This window comes from Elgaria multicarinata, chromosome 11, assembly GCF_023053635.1.
Source record: "Elgaria multicarinata webbii isolate HBS135686 ecotype San Diego chromosome 11, rElgMul1.1.pri, whole genome shotgun sequence".
Lineage (NCBI taxonomy): Eukaryota > Metazoa > Chordata > Lepidosauria > Squamata > Anguidae > Elgaria > Elgaria multicarinata.
The window spans coordinates 7,281,444-7,302,494 of NC_086181.1; the positions used below are offsets into that span (position 1 = coordinate 7,281,444).

A 21,051-nucleotide genomic window follows, 5' to 3' on the forward strand; every position below is an offset into this window, starting at 1 on the left:
AGACCCATTGTTCTTGCCTAAGGTGGTGACACCTTTTCATCTGGCCCAAGAGATTGTCTTACCAGCATTCTTCCCGAATCCTACGACGCCTGCAAATGCATCCTTGCACATGTTGGACGTTAGGAGGGCTCTCGCTTTTTATAAAGCGAGGACTGATAAATTCAGGAAGACCAAACAATTGTTTATATGTTATGGAGAGCCTTATAAGGGACTCCCAGTGTCATGCCAGCGGTTGTCATGCTGGATTGTAGAGACAATTGAACTTGCCTACTCTATATCCAAGCTAAAGCTACAGCTTCCTGTGACAGCTCACTCGGCCAGGGCGATGTCAACATCTGTGGTTTTCAACAGGGGTGTTCCACTTCGGGACGTTTGCAAGGCCGCAACCTGGTCCACCCCCTCCACATTTGTCAAGCATTACAGCTTAGACACTCGTTCCAGACAGGACTGTTCGTTTGGAAGGATGGTGCTCTCAGAAGTCTTACAATGATACACCAACCCGCCTCCAAGGTATGTTAGCTTTCTACTCGCCCATATGTGTGATGCATAGCGACCACGATGAAGAAATGCAGGTTGCTTACCTGTAACTGTAGTTCTTCGAGTGGTCATCTATGCATTCACACAACCCACCCACCATCCCCACTTGGTGGTGTGAGACTAACAAGTAACACAGTTATATGCAAAATTGACTTTATTTTGAGTACATTCATGTTTATGGGGGCACAATGTCGGACTCCTGTAAACTGAGGTAAGGGCGGGAACCCCCAGGGACATGCGCAGTAGCATGGGGGAGGGGTTCCCGCCAAAAACGTTTCCCTAAGCTATGGTAGGTTCCGGTTCAGGTCTCCGCGCAGGCGCAGAGCCCATATGTGTGAATGCATAGATGACCACTCGAAGAACTACAGTTGCAGGTAAGCAACCTGCATTTCTCTCCACATCCATTGGCAAAGACAAGACCAGGAGTTTGGGGCGGGACTTTTTCTCCTGTTTCATCTCTCCCTCTCGCCTTCCTCGGCCTATTACCTCTGTTTCACACCTCCCTTGACTTCTGCCAAGGCTCTTTGTCATTTAGAATTTGTGCATAATGATACCAAACTAAAGCTATCCTCTGGCTATCTGCTCTCCTTCACAGTGAGTTTGTTGAGCTGGAAGCTGTTTTTACTCTATTGTTGTGTTTTTAATTGTGTTTTAATGTATTTACTTATTGCTTTTATCAAGTTTTATTAGTAATCTATAAGCCTTGAATGCTATTTTTGGTAGAAAGGCGGGGTACAAGTCAAATCAATCAATCAATGTGGGTGTCACCAACAAAAAGGCCCTCCCCCTTGTTGCCATCTTCTGAACCTCCCTCGGAGGAGGGCCTCTGATGTTGTTCATAGGGTACATAAAAATGGTATCCATACTATGGAGCATGATCCCTGTGCGGACAGATTCATATTCAAATAGTGGTGTGCTTAAAGCAGAGAAGTGAAGCAGGTAAAGTGCCCCACGCTTGCCTTGCCTGATTAAAGAAGTGTTTAGAGAGAACTTGCTATGTTCTGCAGCAGGTGTGCCAAAGGACAATGTTACTAGTTAGTGTTATACTAGGAAGAGATTTTGCTACCTCTGAAATCTTTGGCACAAGTCTTCTGGCACATGCAATACTTGAGGCTGCAAGATTAAATGAGTGGTTGCTCCCTTTGAACCAATCACTTCCTATCCTTGTCAGGTGAGCATGCCATGAAACTGTCATACTGTCCTCATAACACTGCAGTCACTTCAGGGACCATGAGTCTGCGTACTTGTAAAACCAAGTGTATGACTTCATATTGTGATGAGTGTGGGAGCAGCAAAGGAAGGGAAAGAGAATGCTGCAGTTTGGGCTTCAACAGATGAAACTGACTGAACTGTTCTGTTGCTTCTTATTTGAAAGTTCCCAGCTAGGTATGTTGTAATTTTCTTCCAACGTCCTTCCCTTTAAAGCAGTTGGGAGGATCTATTTGAACTTGTAAAGTGCTATGAATGTGGGAAAATGTTGCCTCCCCCTTTTTACGGCGGCAGTCCATTTTAAAATTGTATGCTGTCTCAGGTGGTGGTGGTGGCAAATCTCTAGCCTAGGGTGTAAATATTTTTCATCCAGTGACAGAGATGGATCCAGAAGTAGCTGCTACGTGCTGTACCTGTGGCATCTTGCATCAGATTGGTTTGAAATTGTAGATCATAGGTGTCAAGCTTTTAGCTCAACAGATGTCATTTTTATAAGCAAGTAGAATATTCAGGCTTATAATGGCAGAACTTTTTTTGTGTGTGACTCACCTTAACTAAAAAGGCCCTCCTGTGCCCCTTTAATGAGTTGCCTTGCAGAAGGGCTTCAGAAGGGTCACCTTTCTTGGCAACTCCTCCTGTGTTGAAGTTTACTGGAATTCCATCCCATCTCTTTGCCTGGAGCTCTGTAACTCCTTTGCTTTGGTAGGCAGGTGGTGAAACTGGATGCATTCCAGTAGTATTAGACTTTCCTGTTTGAAATAGTTCTGAATGGTAATTTGTCATTGGACTTGTGGTTTTGACAGGGAGCAACATTTTACTATTAGGGATGAGTCAAACTTCTTCCTGTATTTGCTTCCTCTGAAATGTTTCTGTTGTGATGTGGTTCTGATGGGGATCCATGTCTGTCCGTCAGGTTATACAAAGCCTACACAGCTATGGGATGCCAGCTGATGCGGTACTACATTAAACTCTGATTAATTTTCAATTCTATAGCATGGGATTAATGCCTGCACTAGAAGTAGAAGTGTTAGAAAGATTCTTGCAAACACTTGTTCCCAATTATAGGGCACCAGACTTCAAATTCTTTGATTTCCCCAATACCACCACCAAATTTCTAGGTGGCTGGCTGCTGGGGCTCCTCTGAGCTTGCTGGTTACAGTTGTATTCTTAAATATTCATGGAGTCAGTGGAAAGAGTATGCAGTTTCCACTGTGAGAGCCAAAGTGGGCATCTGCACTACAAGTTGAAACCAGTTTGATGTCAATTTAATTGTCACAGCTTCCATCAGAGAACCATGGGAACTGTGTCTTTGGAAGGATATTGAGAATGCTGTAAGATCTTCATCCTTTCACAGAGCTTAATTTGCCAGTGTTTCTTGGTTGGGTGCCATAGAGTTAAGCACATTTAAAGGAAACCTGTTTAAATTTGTAATATAGATGTGACCAGAGGGGCACTTGTCAAGAGGCTATTTCTTTAACTGTGTATAAAAGATTTACATAATAAATGCAGGACACTGGAAATCTGGGTCCCATTTTTACAAGTTTTGTATCATAGAGAATTATGAAGACATTTGCCTTCCACCCCACCCCCCTTTTCTGTTTCCTTCCATTTTGGAGGCTAGTTCTATGGCTTTCACAAAGAATGCTGAAGAGGTTGTCATGGGCAATCCAAAATGTCAGTGTTAAACGGTGGTACAATATCTTTAATGTAGCTATGATTTTTATACTTAAATTTCACTTTTTCAGGTAAGGTGGATAATGTTAGTCCTCTTGGTATATTTTCTGTGGCATGGTGGTGCTGGCGGAATGGGGTTCTCCCATAGTCTCTTGAACCTAGTCTACATAGTACCCTGTGTGTGCAGCTTAAAGTGTGCTGCAATTACCTCTGCTTTCTCAGGCCTGCTAAGCATTTTTAGTTCTCAAATTGCTATTTGAATATACTGTGTTGTTCCTGGGTTTATCTTCTTTTTTTTAGTAAAATTCCCTGGGATCGTTGTTTTGTTTTTTTATGAAGGTTGGTAAAGAATGTAATAAAATAAATACCAGCACAGTGTCAATTCAGCCACTCTGTCTTGGTACAGCACATGGTAGGGTGGGGTGGGAATCAGCATGAGGATGCCACAATATGTGCACAAAGCCTTCGAGAGGGAACAACGCACGCCGGGTTTTGGTACCATCTTCTGCTGTTGCGTTTGCTGTTGCTTCTCCTTTGTAATCGTTTTCTGTTTCATTCCTAACGTTGTAGGTTTATGAGTGACCCAAAAGTTCTCTTTACGCTGAGCCGCCAGGGAGTGGGGCAAAGATGCCAATACCACCTCCCCCTCCCCCTGGACCACCCCCACCCCCAACTTTCAATCAGGTAGGTCCTCCTCCTGCCCATGTATTCTATCCTTCTGTTCCCCCCACCCCACCCCACCCCGATCTCTGTTAATTGCAAAGTGGTCAACATTCCTAACTACTAGCGGGAGGGTCCATAGTCTAAGTGCCAGGTGCAGTTCCTATTATGTCGCCATGCTTGGGTAGCATAGTTGGAAAGAACCCGTGCCTGAAACTTGCAAGGACAAGATAGATAGTGGTTAGTCTGGCTCATTTTAAGGCAGCTTCACACATGCAGAAAAGCCATAGCTGAGTGTTCACTCATATACCTTGTTTGTAGAAGTATCCAGGTTCATTCCCTGGCTACTCCAATTCAAATAATATAAAGTAGCAGGGGTGGGGGATCCTGTAACCTTGGACATATAAATAGATGCTCATGGCTTGATGGACTGATGGATTAGGATCGTGAAATGGATGGGAGTTTCAGGTACGGTGAAGGTGGTTCAGTGCTGAAGAAGTGATTTTCCAAGGCACAAGAGAGAGAAGATAGTTTTAGCTGCAAAAGTATGAGGTTCCAGGCTGAGGTGGTCTGGTCACACTGGGTACCTCATCTGCATAGTTCCCCTCATCCAAAGTTCAGAGGTAGGTTCTACTTGCTTTTGGAGGGAGGAAAGAATGTAGCTTCTCATTTTCAAGAAGTAGTCTTTAAGAACATTGGCTGAAAATGTTCCCTAAACTATTACCTTGGCTACCTTTCTCTGTTCACCTGTGCCATCTTCTTCCTTCAGGCAAATACAGAGCCTCCAAAACTGAACCGGGATGACCAGCGAGGGAGGGGAGCCCTCCTGCAAGACATCTGTAAAGGGACCAGGTTGAAAAAGGTGGCCCAGGTCAATGACCGGAGTGCACCCATCATTGAGAGTAAGTGTGGGGCCTGGGGCAATTGTAAAATGCTGTCTAATCGAAGGGAATTTCTGCCTCTAAATACAGTCCCTCAGTTTCCAGATGACGCTTTTGCCTTTTCTGTTGGAGATAACTCATAAGCTGTTAGACAGTCATATAGAGTTTAACTTGAGCTTGGGCATTCGTATTTAAAAGAACTGAGTTCTTGGCCACCTTTCAGGGCAGAAGCCCTCACAAAGTGGCTTTTAACAATAAAATAATTGAAACAGTTAAACCCTTAAAAGAAATTTAAAAACACACACACAATAAAATAGCAGTCCTAGACTGTGTCCCTGGGGACACAGTCTAGGACTGCTATTTTATTGTGTGTGTGTTTTTAAATTTCTTTTAAGGGTTTAACTGTTTCAATTATTTTATTGTTAAAAGCCACATTGTGAGGGCACAGTCTAGGACTGCTATTTTATTGTGTGTGTGTTTTTAAATTTCTTTTAAGGGTTTAACTGTTTCAATTATTTTATTGTTAAAAGCCACATTGTGAGGGCCTCTGTCCTGAAAGGTGGCCAAGAAATATTTTAAATAAATAGTAGGACTTCTATAAACAGAGGCAACAGGTAAGGTTTGGGGAGGGCTTGTAGCCAGTAAAATTTCCCATGAGCTGGGTTTGAGCTGGGTTTTGTTTAGACTTGGCTATATGCTGTTTGGTATAGTGTGTGCTTGAACTGGATTTCTGCCACATTAGGAGTCAAGGCAAGTCAGACAGGCCATAAGACGTGGAATTCCCCCCACCCCATACACTGCAGAATGTGGCAGTGGTGTCCATTTCCAGCATTTGCTGCCAAGATTTGAGTGTGCAGGTAAATGCACAGCATGAATTCACACTTAACTCAAGCAATAGTAGTCTGACACCCTGTTGAACTTCAGGAGAAAAAAATATCTACTTCTCTGCTGTTCCCACTGCTACTTCTGCTGTAGATGAATCCAGTACCAGCATCTTTGCTTTATCCACGAGCTGAAAAGTAGTTGCTCTCGTATTCCCTTGTGTTGAATAAAATAATATAGAGGAAGCCTCCTATGAAGAGTCTAAGAGGACCACAGTAGTCATGTGCTCTCTGCTCCAGTTCAGTCACCACCACCTCTTTGAAGCATTCCAGGGAAAAACACAGTAAACTGACTGCTGGATTTTCGGGTGGTAATTTAACACCCAAAAAGCCATTGATTAACGGTGGTGAGATCATCTGCGGCAATAGTTCTAGCAGTAAATTGCTTGCTTATGTTATACTCTGATATAATGGCTAATCCGGGAACGTTTTTGTTTCAGAATCCAAGGGCAGTGGCAGCTACGGTTCTAGCGCATCTCCCCTGCAACCAAAAGGGGGTCTTTTCCAAGGCGGTGTCCCTAAGCTTCGACCTGTGGGAGTAAAGGACAATTCAGGTAATTTGGCTGCATCCTTAAATATGGATGATTTAAATCATGATTAAGAAAAATCAAGCTAAAGACCTTGTAATTTAATATTGAAAAGTATTATTATATTTATTATTATTATATTTATTTGTATCCCACCTTTTGCCCAATGTTGTGCCTCAAGGCGGCCTTACAAAGTTTAAAACATACATTGGGGGGTGGGAAACAAAACCATAAATGTTTAAAATACACAACAAAATTATAAGACATTAGCAAAATGTCCTTTGACTTTTAATGACACTTAATATCACTAGAACTGAGAATGGCCAGTCTTAATACCAAAGCTAGACACCATATCTGCCTTTTCATCTGTTTGTGTGTATTGCTGGAATATGTCAAGGAATGCTTGTACTGACATGAACCTATCTCAACCTTTGCATATCCTTTGGAAGAGTTTCTTTGACTCTTCCCACCCTCACCAAAATCTGAGTTGAGGCAGGTGGTGACCAAGATAGAACTTTTTCAGTAGTGTCCCTGAAATGCCTTCCCCAAAGAGACTCCCTTGACCCTGACTGACTGGGTTCACCTGGCATGGCAACCCATCGTGGGTAACAAGCTATAAAGGTAGGCAGGGATACCATGACTCTAACAGTCCTAATTTACTCAGTGCCACCACCACCTCAAACTGCCACACCTGAGACTCGAAGGAACCTCTCAGGTGCCCCAGCAAGATGCACAGGTAACACTGGCTGATACCACACTGGATTAGTGCTGACCCAAGCATCCCTTCCAGCCCCAGTATAAGCAACCCTTCTACCACCAACCAGTTTCAGCAGCCCTCCACTTTAACCATCTGTAGAAGCATAGCATTACCCATGTAAGCCCCCCTTTGCAGCCACCAGCACCCGTCATCCAAGTGATGCCTAATAGTGTAACGCTGGCTAAAGAAGCCTCAAAGAAAGAACTTCTTTGGAGTTAAAACACATTGGGGGTTTCTTGAGGGGAGGAAATCGCTGTATGGGATGAGAGAGAAGGGAGCTTTGCTAGGAAAACTGTTTGGGAATTCAGAGTGGAAGCATATGGGGCAGGGCAGGGTGAGGACCGGTAGCCACTGAAAACTGGCATCTGGGGAGTCAAACAGCGGAGCAGGGCACGGGGTGGAATGGCGCAAGAGCATTTTGTGATGCTGTTGAACAAAACAACAGCATCACAAAATTAGACATCACAAAACTGGTTAGTCTTAAGTTAAACACTGGTTGGTATGTGTGAGCTGTCTTAATCGTTGACTTGGCTGTTGCCACACTGGAGGGGGAAGGGTAGACGTAGGAAGATGTTAAACAGTGCTATCCCCTGAGGGGAGTGAGAGGTCAGTTTGGCTTGAAGAAACTTTACACAGGACTGGATGAAGCATGCTTTTGGCTTGCAGGCAGGAGGAAAACATAGAGTGCAGGACACAGAATAATGGGCTCAAGTCACAGGAAGCCGGATTCTGGCTGGACATCAGGAAAAACTTCCTGACTGTTAGAGCAGTACGACAATGGAATCAATTATCAAGGGAGGTAGTGGGCTTTCCCACACTAGAGGCATTCAAGAGGCAGCTGGACAACCATCTGTCAAGTATGTTTAGGGTGGATTCCTGCATTGAGCAGGGGGTTGGACTCGATGGCCTTTTAGGCCCCTTCCAACTCTACTGTTCTATGATTCTATGAAAAGACACAAAGAGTTCAGGGTGCCCTCCAACTACGCATGGTACACTCTGGAGAGAGACTAACTAACCCAATGGAACTGACTCTTAATAATCAGGTGGACAATCTCAAATCTCATTGACATGTGACTAATGAATTCCTTTGGTTGATTCTGTTTTGTAATTCATGTTAATTATACTGTGAATTTGTACCAGAATTTGTTTTATTTTTTAAAAAAGGAATGCAGTGGTGAAAGTGGAACTCTCACAGTGCTTGGAGTCAAGTGGTGGTGCACTGTTGATGCTGGGGAGGAGAGGCAAAGAAGCCAAAGGACGGCAGTTCAGGAAGCTATAGAAATAGGAGGGGCCATGTATGAAGTAACGGAATTTAGCCCACCTAAATGAATCAATCATCCAAACCTTTGGTTAGCTGCTGGGGTCTAGTCAGGGTAAAATGAGGGTCGAGAAATCACCCTTTCTTTCCCATGCTGTCCCACCTGTGTCCAATACTTAATTAGACCGTTTTTTACTCATCCGTTCCTGCTGTGGGAAATATCTGTTATTAGACATTTGGAATCTACCCAGTCATCTACAATATAGAATCTGTGTCGGGCATAAAACACTGGTCACAGTCTCTGGACAAGAGACTGTTGGTTTCACATAATTGGATGTTGGCTTCATGCAGTCGACCTGGCATCTTTATAAGGAACAATATGGCTTTGCCAGAATTAGAGCTGTTAACCAGAAGGGTAAGGTTTCACCCATTCAAGTTCTCCAACAAGTAATTCTGTGTTCCATTTTTGCTTGCAGACAGCCCCTCTGGAAAACAGTTGCTTCAAGTTCCTGGGTCCAGATCAGCCGCACCACGGCCCCCTGTGCCGGCCACCGGTAGTCGGCCCCAAGATGACACGGATAACAGTCGGGCTTCTCCCCCAGAGCTTCCACGCATGCAGAGACCTTCCTTGCCAGATCTCTCACGGCCAAATAGTGCCAGCAGCACTGGCATGAAACACAGCTCATCAGCCCCACCACCTCCGCCACCAGGACGCCGAGCCAATGCACTGCCTGCTCCCCCGTCCTTGCACAACAGCAAAGCACCTTCCTACAACCGCGAGAAGCCATTGCCACCAACTCCAGGACAGCGCCCCCCAGGGAGTCGGGATGGACCACCAGCTCCTCCCCCCATCAAGCCACCCCCTTCCCCAGTGAACATCCGGACAGGACCAAGCAGTCAGAGCCATTCTTTGGCGCCCCCTCCTCCCCCCTACCGGCAACCTCCTGGTGTCCCCAATGGTCCTGCCAGCCCCACCAATGAATCTGCCCCTGAGCTTCCCCAGAGACACAATTCGTTGCATAGAAAGACGCCCGGGCCTGGGAGGGGCATGGCACCTCCCCCACCCCCTTCAGCCTCCCCTTCTTTACAGAGCAATCGCCCCCCACCTCCTGCCCGTGATCCTCCAAGCCGTGGCGCAGGTAAGACTTTTTCCCAGCTCTCGTTTCTGAAAAACAGGTGGTGAAGAATGATACTTATATTAACAGCCCCCTATTAATCTCTAAAAAGGGAAGTGCTATGGATCAAATGTACCTGAAAGCGACACATTCTGATCTGGAAAGTACGTATAAGGGTGGATTTTCAGAAGACTGAGAATGTCCAGTTTTCACGTGGTGGAGCGTAGTGACTAAGAAATTCCCAGATCAAACTCTCGCCTCTTCCATGTTCACTAGTGGCATTAGGCAGTCCATGTTCTCTCAGCCTGAGATCTGCTCCCCCATATCTGCAACATGAGGATTGATAATCTTCACTTATCTTATGGAGTTCTTGTAAGGATGCCTCGAACGCTTGAAACTGCTCTTCAAGTGTTAATTGGTAGTAGTAACATGTGGAATTTCAGTCATTTGGCCGATATTAAATTCCTTGATTTGGTCTTTCTGAAAATGCCTGTCAATTTCTACTGCTGGGATTTAATGACCTCAATATAAGCTAGGAAGCTCCCAGTTCACATCTCACCTTGTCCACAAACTCATTGTGAGCTCTTAGACAAGCCACTGTTTCCTCATTTTTAGGCCCTTCATCTGCAATAAGGGAATAATACTGGCCTATCTTCTAAGGTGGTTGCGGGAATTGCAGAGATAATGTTTATGCAGCACTTTGAACATATGGAATTCTCTTTATAAATGCTTAGTATTATCTAGCACAACTGTATGGCAGACAGTAGTTCTTGGAAATGACTCTGATGCCTGGGGACTAGTCCTGGGGCCTCATGTGAAGAATATTGCCACCATAGTGTGCTACTGGATCCTGGGAGACTGGGATATGCTCACATTTCATGGAGGGGTGTGTGTCTGTACCACCAAGCCACTTTGGGATTGGATTTCATTTTCCATGTTGTGCAGATGAGTTTGTTTTGTTCTCACAACAGTTGTCATTCCAAAATGGGGAGCTATGGCAAGCTACTGGTCTCATGTTCTTCAGAACAAACAAAAGCAGGAAAATTTGAGCTAGGTTTATGTGGTTGGCTTAGAAATAATGTGGCCTACTTACACGTGGTGAAATGTGTGCGTGTTTCCATGAGACATAATGAGGATTGAACCTGGATCCAGGTGATCGCCTATTTTCTGCCCGAACCATGGCTCACCATGCTCTTGGAAGCCCTCCAGAAAGTAGAGTGGGCTTTTGGTGTAGACCATTACGATCTGAGTACAGAGTAAAGCATTTTTATGCTCACCTTAGCATATGCACAGTCCGCACCAAGTGCTCAGTAACCTGCATCTTAGTATGGTTACTCAAGTTCAAATGTGTAACTTGGCCTCCTCAAGAAATAAGAAAACGCCTTAGTGGAATTGGGGAGAGCAAAAAAATGTAAACCTGTATAGCAAGAGTAGGGCAGGGCAAGGCTGTCACAGGCGTGCAGAGTTAATGATGTCAGATGCTGATGGGAGGCCAACTGTTGCTTCAGTTGTGCAGCCCGTAGAGCTTGCCTACCTAGAGAACTTTGCCACACCCTCCAATCATGAGTACTAAGCTAGTTCATGAGTCAGTGCTGACCTGAGGAATTTCCATTGCAGCCCCTCCGCCGCCGCCACCACCCATAATCCGAAATGGTGGTAGAGATGCCCCGCCCCCGCCCCCGCCCTACAGAATGCATGGGTCTTCAGATCCCACAAGCCGTGGGAAACCACCACCACCACCCACCAGAACGCCAGTTGGACCACCACCTCCTCCCCCACCAATGAGAAATGGACACCGGGACTCCATCTCCACTGTCAGGTCTTTCTTTGGTGAGTAAAAGAACCTGCTGATGGCTTAATAGGTCTTGAAGGGCGTGGTTGTCAGTCTTGGCTTGGTCGGGGGGGGGGGGGGGACTGGATTCCCACCCTGCACAACCAGTCTGGTTGGCCAGATGACTTCAGGGTTGGAGCCCTGCCCTGCCCCACCCATTTTTTCTTTCTCCATGCAGAGAGTGGCACAGAGCTCTGTGCCTCTTGCTGCCTGGCAAAAAGGACTCTGCTGGCACTTGGAGGAGCTGCTCCTCCAAGATGCTGGCTTCATGCACTGCTTGGGATGACAAGCAGCGTACAAAAGCAAATCCCCACTGTTACCTTTGATCAGGGATTTATTTATTTATTTATTGCATTTCTATACCGCCCAATAGCCAAAGCTCTCTGGGCAGTTTACAAAATGTTGTAAACCGCCCAGAGATAACAGTGGGAGATTCCTTTCCCCGAATGGGTGTGGTTGGAAAGGAGCCCCCATGGGGTGGATGGGGAAGCTTTGTGAGTCAGAGAATCCCCATCCGTGTTGCATGGCATTTAAGGTGATTGTGAGCCATACTTGGGGTTCTAAGGATGCACAGCCTATCCTCAACTAAGTAACACTGCTACTTTGGCTAGTTCGGTTTTTATTATGGAGACTGTAAAAATAGTGTGATTGGCCGGGAAGAAGTGTGTGTATTTGTGGATGGAGTGATAGGATCCTAAGATTAGGAGCTATCTGTCTTGGGTTGTTGTCATTTTGCCATTGCCATATTCCAAGGAAAATAAAAGTTTACAAATATTCACTATCCACATTCTAATGTTGGGATTTATATAGAACTGATTTATTTTAAATTTTCATGTTATATAGAATGAAGTGTGTGTGTGTGTGTGTGTGTGTGTGTGTGTTGAATTGTTCACTCATGGGCATTCCAGAATGGCATTTATTTATTTATTTATTTATTTATTTAGCACCATTAGTGTACATGGTGCTGTACAGAGTAAAACAATAAAATAGCAAAGCCCTGCCGCATAGGCTTACATTCTAACAGAATCATAATAAAACAATAAGAAGGGGAAGAGAATGCACCAAACAGGCACAGGGTAGAGTAAAACTAACAGTATAAGAGTAAGATCAAAATCAAGTTTTAAAAGCTTCAGAAAAAAGAAAAGTTTTTAGCTGAGCTTTAAAAACTGCGATTGAACTTGTAGTTCGCAAATATTCCGGAAGAACATTATTTTCCTATTTGCCCCTTGAGGGAATATCTTGTGAACCATAGCTGTCCTGCTCTCTTTGAGAAGCCCATCTAACCAGGTGACACTGACCCCCTGGTGGATTGGTCTCCAAAATCTGCCACCTGAGGGGACTACCTAGCCTTGCCTCATGGTAGGGCTACCTCAGAAGGCCCTGCCATTTGAACCATCACTCTAGCCTCTCTCACACAGCATCTTTAAGGTTCGGAACAGCAGGACAATGGGGGACCCTTTGGACCGAATGTGGTCTTCTGACCACATGTTGCATACTACTTTGATAAAAGAAACTACCCTTTTAACTTTCCCCCTCCTTTTCTGCAGATGACTTTGAATCTAAATACTCTTTTCATCCAGTTGAAGACTTCCCAGCTCCCGAAGAGTTCAAGCACTTCCAAAGGATTTATCCCAGCAAAACTAACAGAGGTGAGTGATGACCTGGCTCACTCCTGTTATTTCCAAGTACCTGCCTGATGATTTGGCCACAAACAATTTTCAACTCTTCGCTCAAGAAGTTGGCAAGTTGTGATGGGTGATTTAAAGCCACTCCATATGGCCAGGAATACACCTTTCTGTCGTTATAAACAAGTTATGTTTGACAGCTACTAAATAATAAAATAATAAATGATAAAATATAATTAATAAAATAACAAGTAAATACGTAAATCTACTATTCCTTTATTCCGTTTCCAGCTTTTCAACTTATGCAAATAGCGTAGTGCTGGATGTACACATTCTGATTTAGACTCCCCTGTGTTCCTTCCTTTCACAAGGAAGAAGGAAGGCGGGAGGTGGCTATGAAGACACTGGAGTGGCACAGGCAGACTGGGGAGCAGTGGGAGTTGGGTGGCACAAGAGCTCATAGTTCTTCAGGATAAAGTACTTGAAGGAATAGGCTGTATCAGATGCAGAAGCCCAACCACCGGCAGTCCTGCTGGAAAAACAATTGGATAGTTTGTTAAGGGGGGTGTTACTCTTCTGCATGTTTGTAGTAGCTTCGGAAACTTGTATGGCAGCTTTCTAGGGATGGTGGTAGCAGTGTGCATGCTTTGATGTTCTCTTTTGCTTTAGGGCTGGAATCCTTGTGGAAGTAAGCCTGGCACCCATGGCATTAACAACCTCCATTGTCTTTTCAGCTACTCGAGGAGCCCCTCCCCTGCCTCCCATCCCCAGGTGAAAAACAGCAGCTGGGGATTGTTGCACAGTACCGAAATGAATGGACCTGTGTTTTTCTCAGATTTCCCATTCCCTTCCCATCCTTCAGAAACCTGCATGAGAAACACATTCCTGCTGTTGATCCCCTCCCCACAACTGTTTCAAGAACCTGGATGAATCTACCACTCCTCATCTCCATCTATGCATTTCAGCTGGGTGAGAACCCTCTTCTGCAGATCTGTGTGGGTTTCTCACTTTCCCTGCCACTTCTGTCATGGAGAGAGAGACTGGTTCATAAACCACTACTGTTCAAGAATAAGTGCGCAATGAATATTTTCCCAAAAAGCAAGCTAAACAGGACAGTTTTGGAACTGTGAGTCAGGTTGAAACAACTTTTTCCTAAATGCTTGCCTAGCATAGGGGAGGGAAATGCCTACAAATTGGGTGAAATGCAGAATTCTGATTTTTAAGAGGGATAGCATTGAAAGGACTGAAATGGCTATTCCACTTTTGAATGCAAACACTACATACTAACTCATTAAATTGTGTAACTTGAAGAAGGGGAGGGAAGAAAATGAGTATAAAGAGTATCCCTTAGAGCAAATTCTAAATGGGAAAAGCTACACAAATGTAGTAGTACCAATGGTAGCACAAGAGAAATTCGGAGTGTACATCAGTTACTTTGCTATATTGTTGCAGTGTTCCTTGTCCTGCAGATCTGGAGCCATTATCTTACTCAGGAGTGTCAGCTCCTGGCATCCCAGTCCAATCTGTTGTGACTCCTAATGTTGTTGTGCCTCTGCACTGTAAAAGGTCCAGGAATCACATATGTACAGACATTACATTTCGTGGCCACCACTGCCACATGTGCAGTATTCATAAACAGCGTGGCCGGGACGAAGACAGTAGCAGCCACTGAAAGCAGCAGAGGAAAGGCATACAGGCAAAAATTGGGGTGGAGGCTGGGAGGCCTAGGTTGGGCAAGCTTGTGAGAGACATGCAGCAGCATGATGGTGCCTATAAACAAAATATTGAGATACCATGGACATAGATGCTCAGCAATGCAGGACATGTGCTTTAGGCCCCATGTTGTTTTGGTAGGACTGCCTTGCCCCTTCTTCAGAAGATCACACCTTACTGTTTCCAAAAAAGGAGTCCTTTCTTATCTCCTTGTGCTATGAATATCTTTGAGATGGACCTCAACCATCCGGCAGCAGGCATGTTTTGGCTTACCTCTGTGTTGAGGAGTGGATGGGCGCTGGCTGCTTGCTCAGCCCAAGGAGGGCATCACTGAAGCAGGTCGAATTGAGACATGGTCAGCTCTGGTTATGAGTAGTATTCCTAGAATATCCACAACTAGTGTTCAATTTTTTTAAAAAATTAAAATGCTTAAATAATCAGCTGTTCTAACTCAAAGTTGATCACGAATCGTTAATAACCTTCTCCAGCAAAATAACTTTTAGAGTTGGGGAGAGTGTCGAGCTCCCCACGTGCTTTATTCTTCTCAGTTGTAGACACAGTGTTCTCTGGGTTTCTTGCACATGCTTGTGAGGAAGAGGGTTTACATCTCTGTACATGACTGCTGGGATGCCTGTTATGTGACAGTGTTGCCAAGCTGATCTCAGTCTCCTGGTTGTGACATGGAAAACTTGGCCTAGCATCAGAGGGAAGTTTTATAGTGCTGGCCTTGTGCTTGAGGTCAAAGCAGAGGTATTCCTGCTTGGTCGTTCCCCCCCCCCCCCCACACACACACACACATTCCAGAAAGAAAACTTCCAAGTTGTGGATTGCACACATGCTTCTCAATGCAGTAATTTGCTGTGTTGAAAATATTCCCATGTGGGAATGCATGTCTGTCTTTCTCCATGCACGTACATACAGCCTGCTGGGAAAGCAGTGAAAGTGCCCCACTCTGGGCTGAACAGCACTGATCCTGGCCCTGGAGCAGAAGCGGATTTATTCTCTTCTTGCCCCTTACTCTCATTTATACTCTGTGCAGATGGTTATAACATCAAACCTAGCTGGCTTGTTGGGGGTTTTGCCTTACAGATTACGTCAGTCATGTGATTGGTACCAGATTTATTATAATTATTGTGTATATTGACTCTTAAGTAACGGGGGTGGGGAAATATGTGTTATAATCATAAATATTGATCTATTTTATATGTTGTAAAAAGTTTGTAGGCTTGCCGGCCGTATACTACAAAAGTTCCCTCACCTTCTACTTATCTTTTTTTTTTTCCTACGATGATGGAATTTCATCTGCTTTTATGTTTAAGACCAGGCAGTCTCTCATGTTGAGGGGCTAGTGCTTGGTTGGAGGAATTGCTTTTTTTTTTCTGGAGGAAAATTTAAATCTTACCCAGCATAGTTCGCTGGGAAGAAAAGTTAAATGCACTGTGCATTTGTGTATGTATGTGTGTGTCGGGTGGGAGGGGATTTTTTTTTTTTAAGGTTATATTCCCTGTAACGTTGGTTTCCAGTAAGTAAATCTTTTGGGAAGCAACTGTGAAGGGCGTTCCAGGCAGTCAAATGAGAACTTAATAAAAGAGGTACATGTGTTATACTTGCATGTATTGGGCCAAAGCATTGGTTTCTTCCTCCCCCTTTTCACCTGTAAGTGCGTTGGGCTTTTATTGCCTGGGTGGGTGGGATGTGTTTGCGTTTTCCTTACTGACCAAGAGTGTTTGTACAAGGGGACCTTAGCACATACAAACATTTTCCTATCTCACTCTTTCCTGAAAGCTCAGGGCAGGTTTCTACAGCATTTAAAACCAAACCACAAACCCTTAAAAATAAAAATCACAAGATCACCACCACCAAAATGCATATCCTCAGTTCACCCTCTTAGCTCAGAGATGGACTATGTCAAAATGTACTTGAGTTTGTGCTGAAAGCTGCTGCCACACATTATTGTTGGAGACTCTGGGCCAGTTAGATATTCACATTGATATACCACTTAATGTTTTTCCTCTGGGCTGTACCATTCAGGCTGCAGATGTGGGTACTTGCATGTTTGAGTAAGGACATAAGAGCCATGCTGGATCAGACCATGGGTCCATCTAGCCCAGCTCTCTGTTCACACATTGGGACCAGGGACCCACAAGCAGGACATGGTGCAACAGCAACCTCCCACCCATGTTCCCCAGCAACTGATGCACATATGTATACTGCCTCGGATACTGGAGATTGTATCTAGCCATCATGACTAGTAGCCATTGCTAGCCTTCTCCACCAGGAATTTATCCAACCCCCTTTTAAAGCCATCCAAATTGGTGGCCATCACATCTTGTGGTAGTGAATTCCATAGTTTAGTATAACTATGTGCTGTGTGAATAAGTACTTCCTTTTATCTGCCCTGAATCCCCCATCAGTCAGCTTCATGGCATAATACTGAGTTTTAGTATTGCCCCATCTTAGAAAGCTCCCTGCCTTCTAGGTGCAGGTTTTTAAAAGAGTATTGAAACGTCTCTTCTCCCCCCTCAAAGAAAAATCCTGAAGAATAAACCAAGATAAGCTTTTATTCTGAATGTACTATCCGACATTTCTCTAGTTGGCCCTGTTGAGATTTTTTCCAGGATCAGCTAAAAGAAAATGCATAATCTGACTATAACCTGGATGCAGCTCTTAGGTCTCATATGCCTGGTTTCCTGAAACATTTGTTCTACAGTTTTGGATCATAGATCAAAAGAACATGGCAATGAATGAAGATATTCAGATAGTTCTAGACATGAAAGACATATATAATGCTGCTGCCAAGGTTGACTGCACCATTTTTGAGATGTAAATTCAGAGGATTGATTCAAGCAGCTCTTAATCAGTGCTGTGTGCCACAATGCTAACAAGTGCAGATAATACTCCAATGTGGTCCTGATGCAGACACCCAGCTTCCTGAGGATGTTTACTTGAAAAAAGAGATTTTAGCCCTTCTGTTACAAAGATACTTAGAAACTCAACCAGTGTGATAGGCTGGACAGTTTTTCCAGTGGTCCAGGGAGAGGCCTACATAGGTTTTAACCCTTCCCATGTCTAGCAGTAGAATAAATGATACAAAATAGTAAAATAAAAATGCAGGATCATGCAAAATAGCTAATTTGCCTAACTTATACAGGTTATAGAATTCCACATTTCTTGGTTCAGGATTTAGGCTACCCTGGCTCAGTTTTTTTTTTTTTTTAGTGCAGGTTATACCCAGTTCTTCTCAATGTTGTAACCATACTAGTCTTCCATTGCAATTGTAGTGTGAAACCACGCATGTGTCCCAGGGCAAAGGCCCTTATGGACGGGTGTAATGTGTCCATTGTTGAACAGCAAGTTCTTCAAGCTTCATTCACTGTGCCTTATCCTTAAGTGGCTCCCAGTGAGTTTTTGTTTTGTGTGCGCATTTATAAGTGGGGAGGAATATCTCTCAATGGTTAGTATCATGCAAGCCTAGATGCACTCCGTATGCTTTGTGTTAATGCTTTTGTTTAACTACCATTACCCTTAACTAGAGAAACACTACTGAGAGCCACTTCCTGTGGTTTCAAGGACCAGAATAGGGGGTCTCTTGCACTGTTACTTTTTTTTTTCAAATCTGCCCTTTGCCTTTAAGATAAAACTGTCCTTTGTGTACCTCTCACCTTTTACTTTTCTTTGCAAAGGTTTGAAAAAAGGTTTCCTCTAGGCTGTCTGTGATTGAAGAATCCCAGGATTCTTGAGTCTTTCACTGTGGGCAGACACATATGGCTTGTGTTAAACAAAAAATGGCATCTTAAAGGGGCTTGCATATAACATTCTTTTACAATTTTGTTACTCCATTACAAAATAAGCAGCTGTGAGAACTCTGTTAATGTGGCATTTGGGTTTTTGGTCTTTGCAATTTTTTAAAAAACATATTTTTGCCATTAAAACATCACAGTGGTTTGTGTGTGTCTAAATTCTGCAGACTATAAACTACCACAATAACCATATGCTGTTTTCCTGTATAAATTCCATGTTCTTGGATGAATGGGAGTACATGATATATTTTATTCTAAGCACCTCTCTTCCTGATGTTCTTTCCTAATGGGAGCTCTGAAGAGCATTGTCAGTTTCCTCTAAGGCTCAATTGGAGTGGGCAGTAGTTTAAAGGATGCTGCTCTTTTACAAAACTGTTGGTCGAGAGCTGGGCTTAGGGGTCAGTGAGTAGCTGTGTGCAAACACACAGTGAGACATCCAGTGCATCTGTGTCCTGCCAGCTGTACAGTTTTGTCCAGGAGGTGGAAGTTTTTTCAAGATCAGCGCCTTTTCTCATGGATCCATACCGTTCATCAGAATCCTAGTTTTGTTTTTAATGAGCAAATTACTAGTCCTCATTGTTACTGTAGAGATGATGGCTTAACATGTGAAGGTAGTATCTGCTGAAGCCTCTTGAAAGGCTGGTTGAAGAGGCAGGGGGAGGGACTTTACTCTTACTCCATACATATTACATTTGATAGTGCCTCCTTCTCTTACTAGTTCACTTTGCAAGACACTGTACCTAACCCACAGTAAGTGGTGTTGTCTCTATTACATTGTAACTGCATCTACTGATGCAGAATTGAGTCTGTGTCCATGATCTAATAAATTAATCAAGTATACATAGTGTTTGTATAATTTGTTCTCTGCCTGCAAAATATATGTTGCTAAATGCTTGTGAAGGGTGTGATTATACATATTCACACAAGTGTTTCTTCTTTGTATCCTATTGCATTGTATGCTACTTCAGCCTTCACAAATATCTGTCTGAGCCATTTGGGGACAACAGTTTGGGTGCCTTGAGGAGTGCATACTAAAAATAATTTTCCATTCACATCTGTTAGCCCCTTTCCCTCCACAATACAATTCTACCATTGTACACTTCATTCTAGTTTCATTCACCTCCCCTGTTTGAATGGTCAGATTGTAAACAGCCCTAGAACTGTTTTTCTCCCCCATTCCTACTTTTTTTTAAAGGTATCTGGCCCTTAAATACCTTACTGTAGGAGGGAGGGACAAACCTAATCCCTAATCAAATCACCTTGCTCCATAGTTTCACCTCCAGCTCACAGTGTGCTTGGCTTTAAAAAGCTATTGTGGGAGGAGGAAAGACTTGATGCAGTTTATGGGGGAGAATTAACTCTTGCGAACCGCCCAGAGAGCTTCAGCTATTGGGCAGTATAGAAATGCAATAAATAAATGGCAATTATGACATTACTTTTTGCCTGTCCTGTTCCTTAATATAATAGGGCGCTTGGGCCGCCTATCAGGATTAAACATTTAGCACTTTTAGCAGGTCCTAGATCAGGGGTACAGAACCTCTTTCAGCCTGAGGGCTGAATTCCATTTCTAAGAACCTAAAGTTCTGACTACTTCTACTGCCAGTAATTAAGCCTTAAGAGATGCATTTCAACCTTTTAGAATTGGGGAAAAACTGTATGAAAGCCAGGAAACCATCCAACAATTGGTAGTTGGTGAAAGGGGTTGTGGCCTTCAGGGGAATCCTGGAAGGCTGGATTTGGCCCTGAGGTTCTACACCCAAAGGAAAGCGATAAGGAAGCCGTTATCCCCCTTCTTATAATAGAACTCAGCACTACTCTATGAAATCGAATGGCAGTTCACTCCACCCAGACAAAAGACAGTATTTCGCACATGGCACAACTGATGTGATTTACTGTCTGGAGGTGTGATAACTTAAAAAAAGAAAAAGAAAAAAGTAGCAGATGTCTATTAGATGTCTGTCAAGAGCTGTGAAGAACAATGAAATTTCCAGAGGCCAGAGTGGAAAAGGTTGTTGCCTTCCTGGATGGCTTGTAGCCTTTCTGGAGCATCTCTCTTCTATTGAAAGGAGGATTTGGAGTTTTCAGCCTTCCCCAATGTGGTGCCTTACAGACGTTTTGGTCTTCGTCTCCCAGGATTCATGACTATTAGCTGTGGTGGCGAAGGCTGATGGGAGTTGAAGTCCAAAACCTTTAGATGGCATCTGCTTTGGAAAGGCTGGGTTAGATGGACCTTTGATCCGAACTTGGATGGCTCTTAGGGCAAAGTAGACATTACGGGAATAGACCCGAGTGTAAAAATCGGGTCGCCGCCAAATTCATGTTTAGGGAAGGACGCATTTAAAATGCTTCATGGCCAGGCTTGCTTGAAAACTGCCTCTTTCCTGTGTCTTCCACATGCCTTGGTATGTAAGAAAGTTACTAATAATCTAAACAAAATGCCCCACAATTCCAAAAAGTTTGTTTATTTATTACATTTTTATACCGCCCAATAGCCGAAGCTCTCTGGGCGGTTCACAAAAATTAAAACCATAATAAAACAACCAACAGGTTAAAAGCACAAATACAAAATACAGTATAAAAAGC

The 21,051-nt window shown here is 43.8% G+C and overlaps 1 protein-coding gene across 2 annotated transcripts in view; it reads left to right on the plus strand.

Moving 5' to 3' along the window:
- WIPF2 (WAS/WASL interacting protein family member 2) overlaps nt 1-19,308 on the plus strand; it is a 40,364-nt gene extending 21,056 nt beyond the window's left edge. Inside the window, exons 2-8 of one of the 2 annotated variants that reach the window (XM_063138047.1) lie at nt 3,991-4,104; nt 4,850-4,982; nt 6,283-6,396; nt 8,861-9,523; nt 11,117-11,329; nt 12,878-12,979; nt 13,690-19,308. In XM_063138047.1, coding sequence (XP_062994117.1) covers nt 4,048-4,104; nt 4,850-4,982; nt 6,283-6,396; nt 8,861-9,523; nt 11,117-11,329; nt 12,878-12,979; nt 13,690-13,730 — 1,323 coding nt within the window. In that variant the 5' untranslated portion in view covers nt 3,991-4,047 and the 3' untranslated portion in view covers nt 13,731-19,308. Of the gene's footprint in view, nt 1-3,983; nt 4,105-4,849; nt 4,983-6,282; nt 6,397-8,860; nt 9,524-11,116; nt 11,330-12,877; nt 12,980-13,689 lie in introns of both variants that reach the window. The other variant, XM_063138046.1, reaches the window with a different exon arrangement.
- The last annotated feature ends 1,743 nt before the right edge of the window (nt 19,309-21,051 follow it).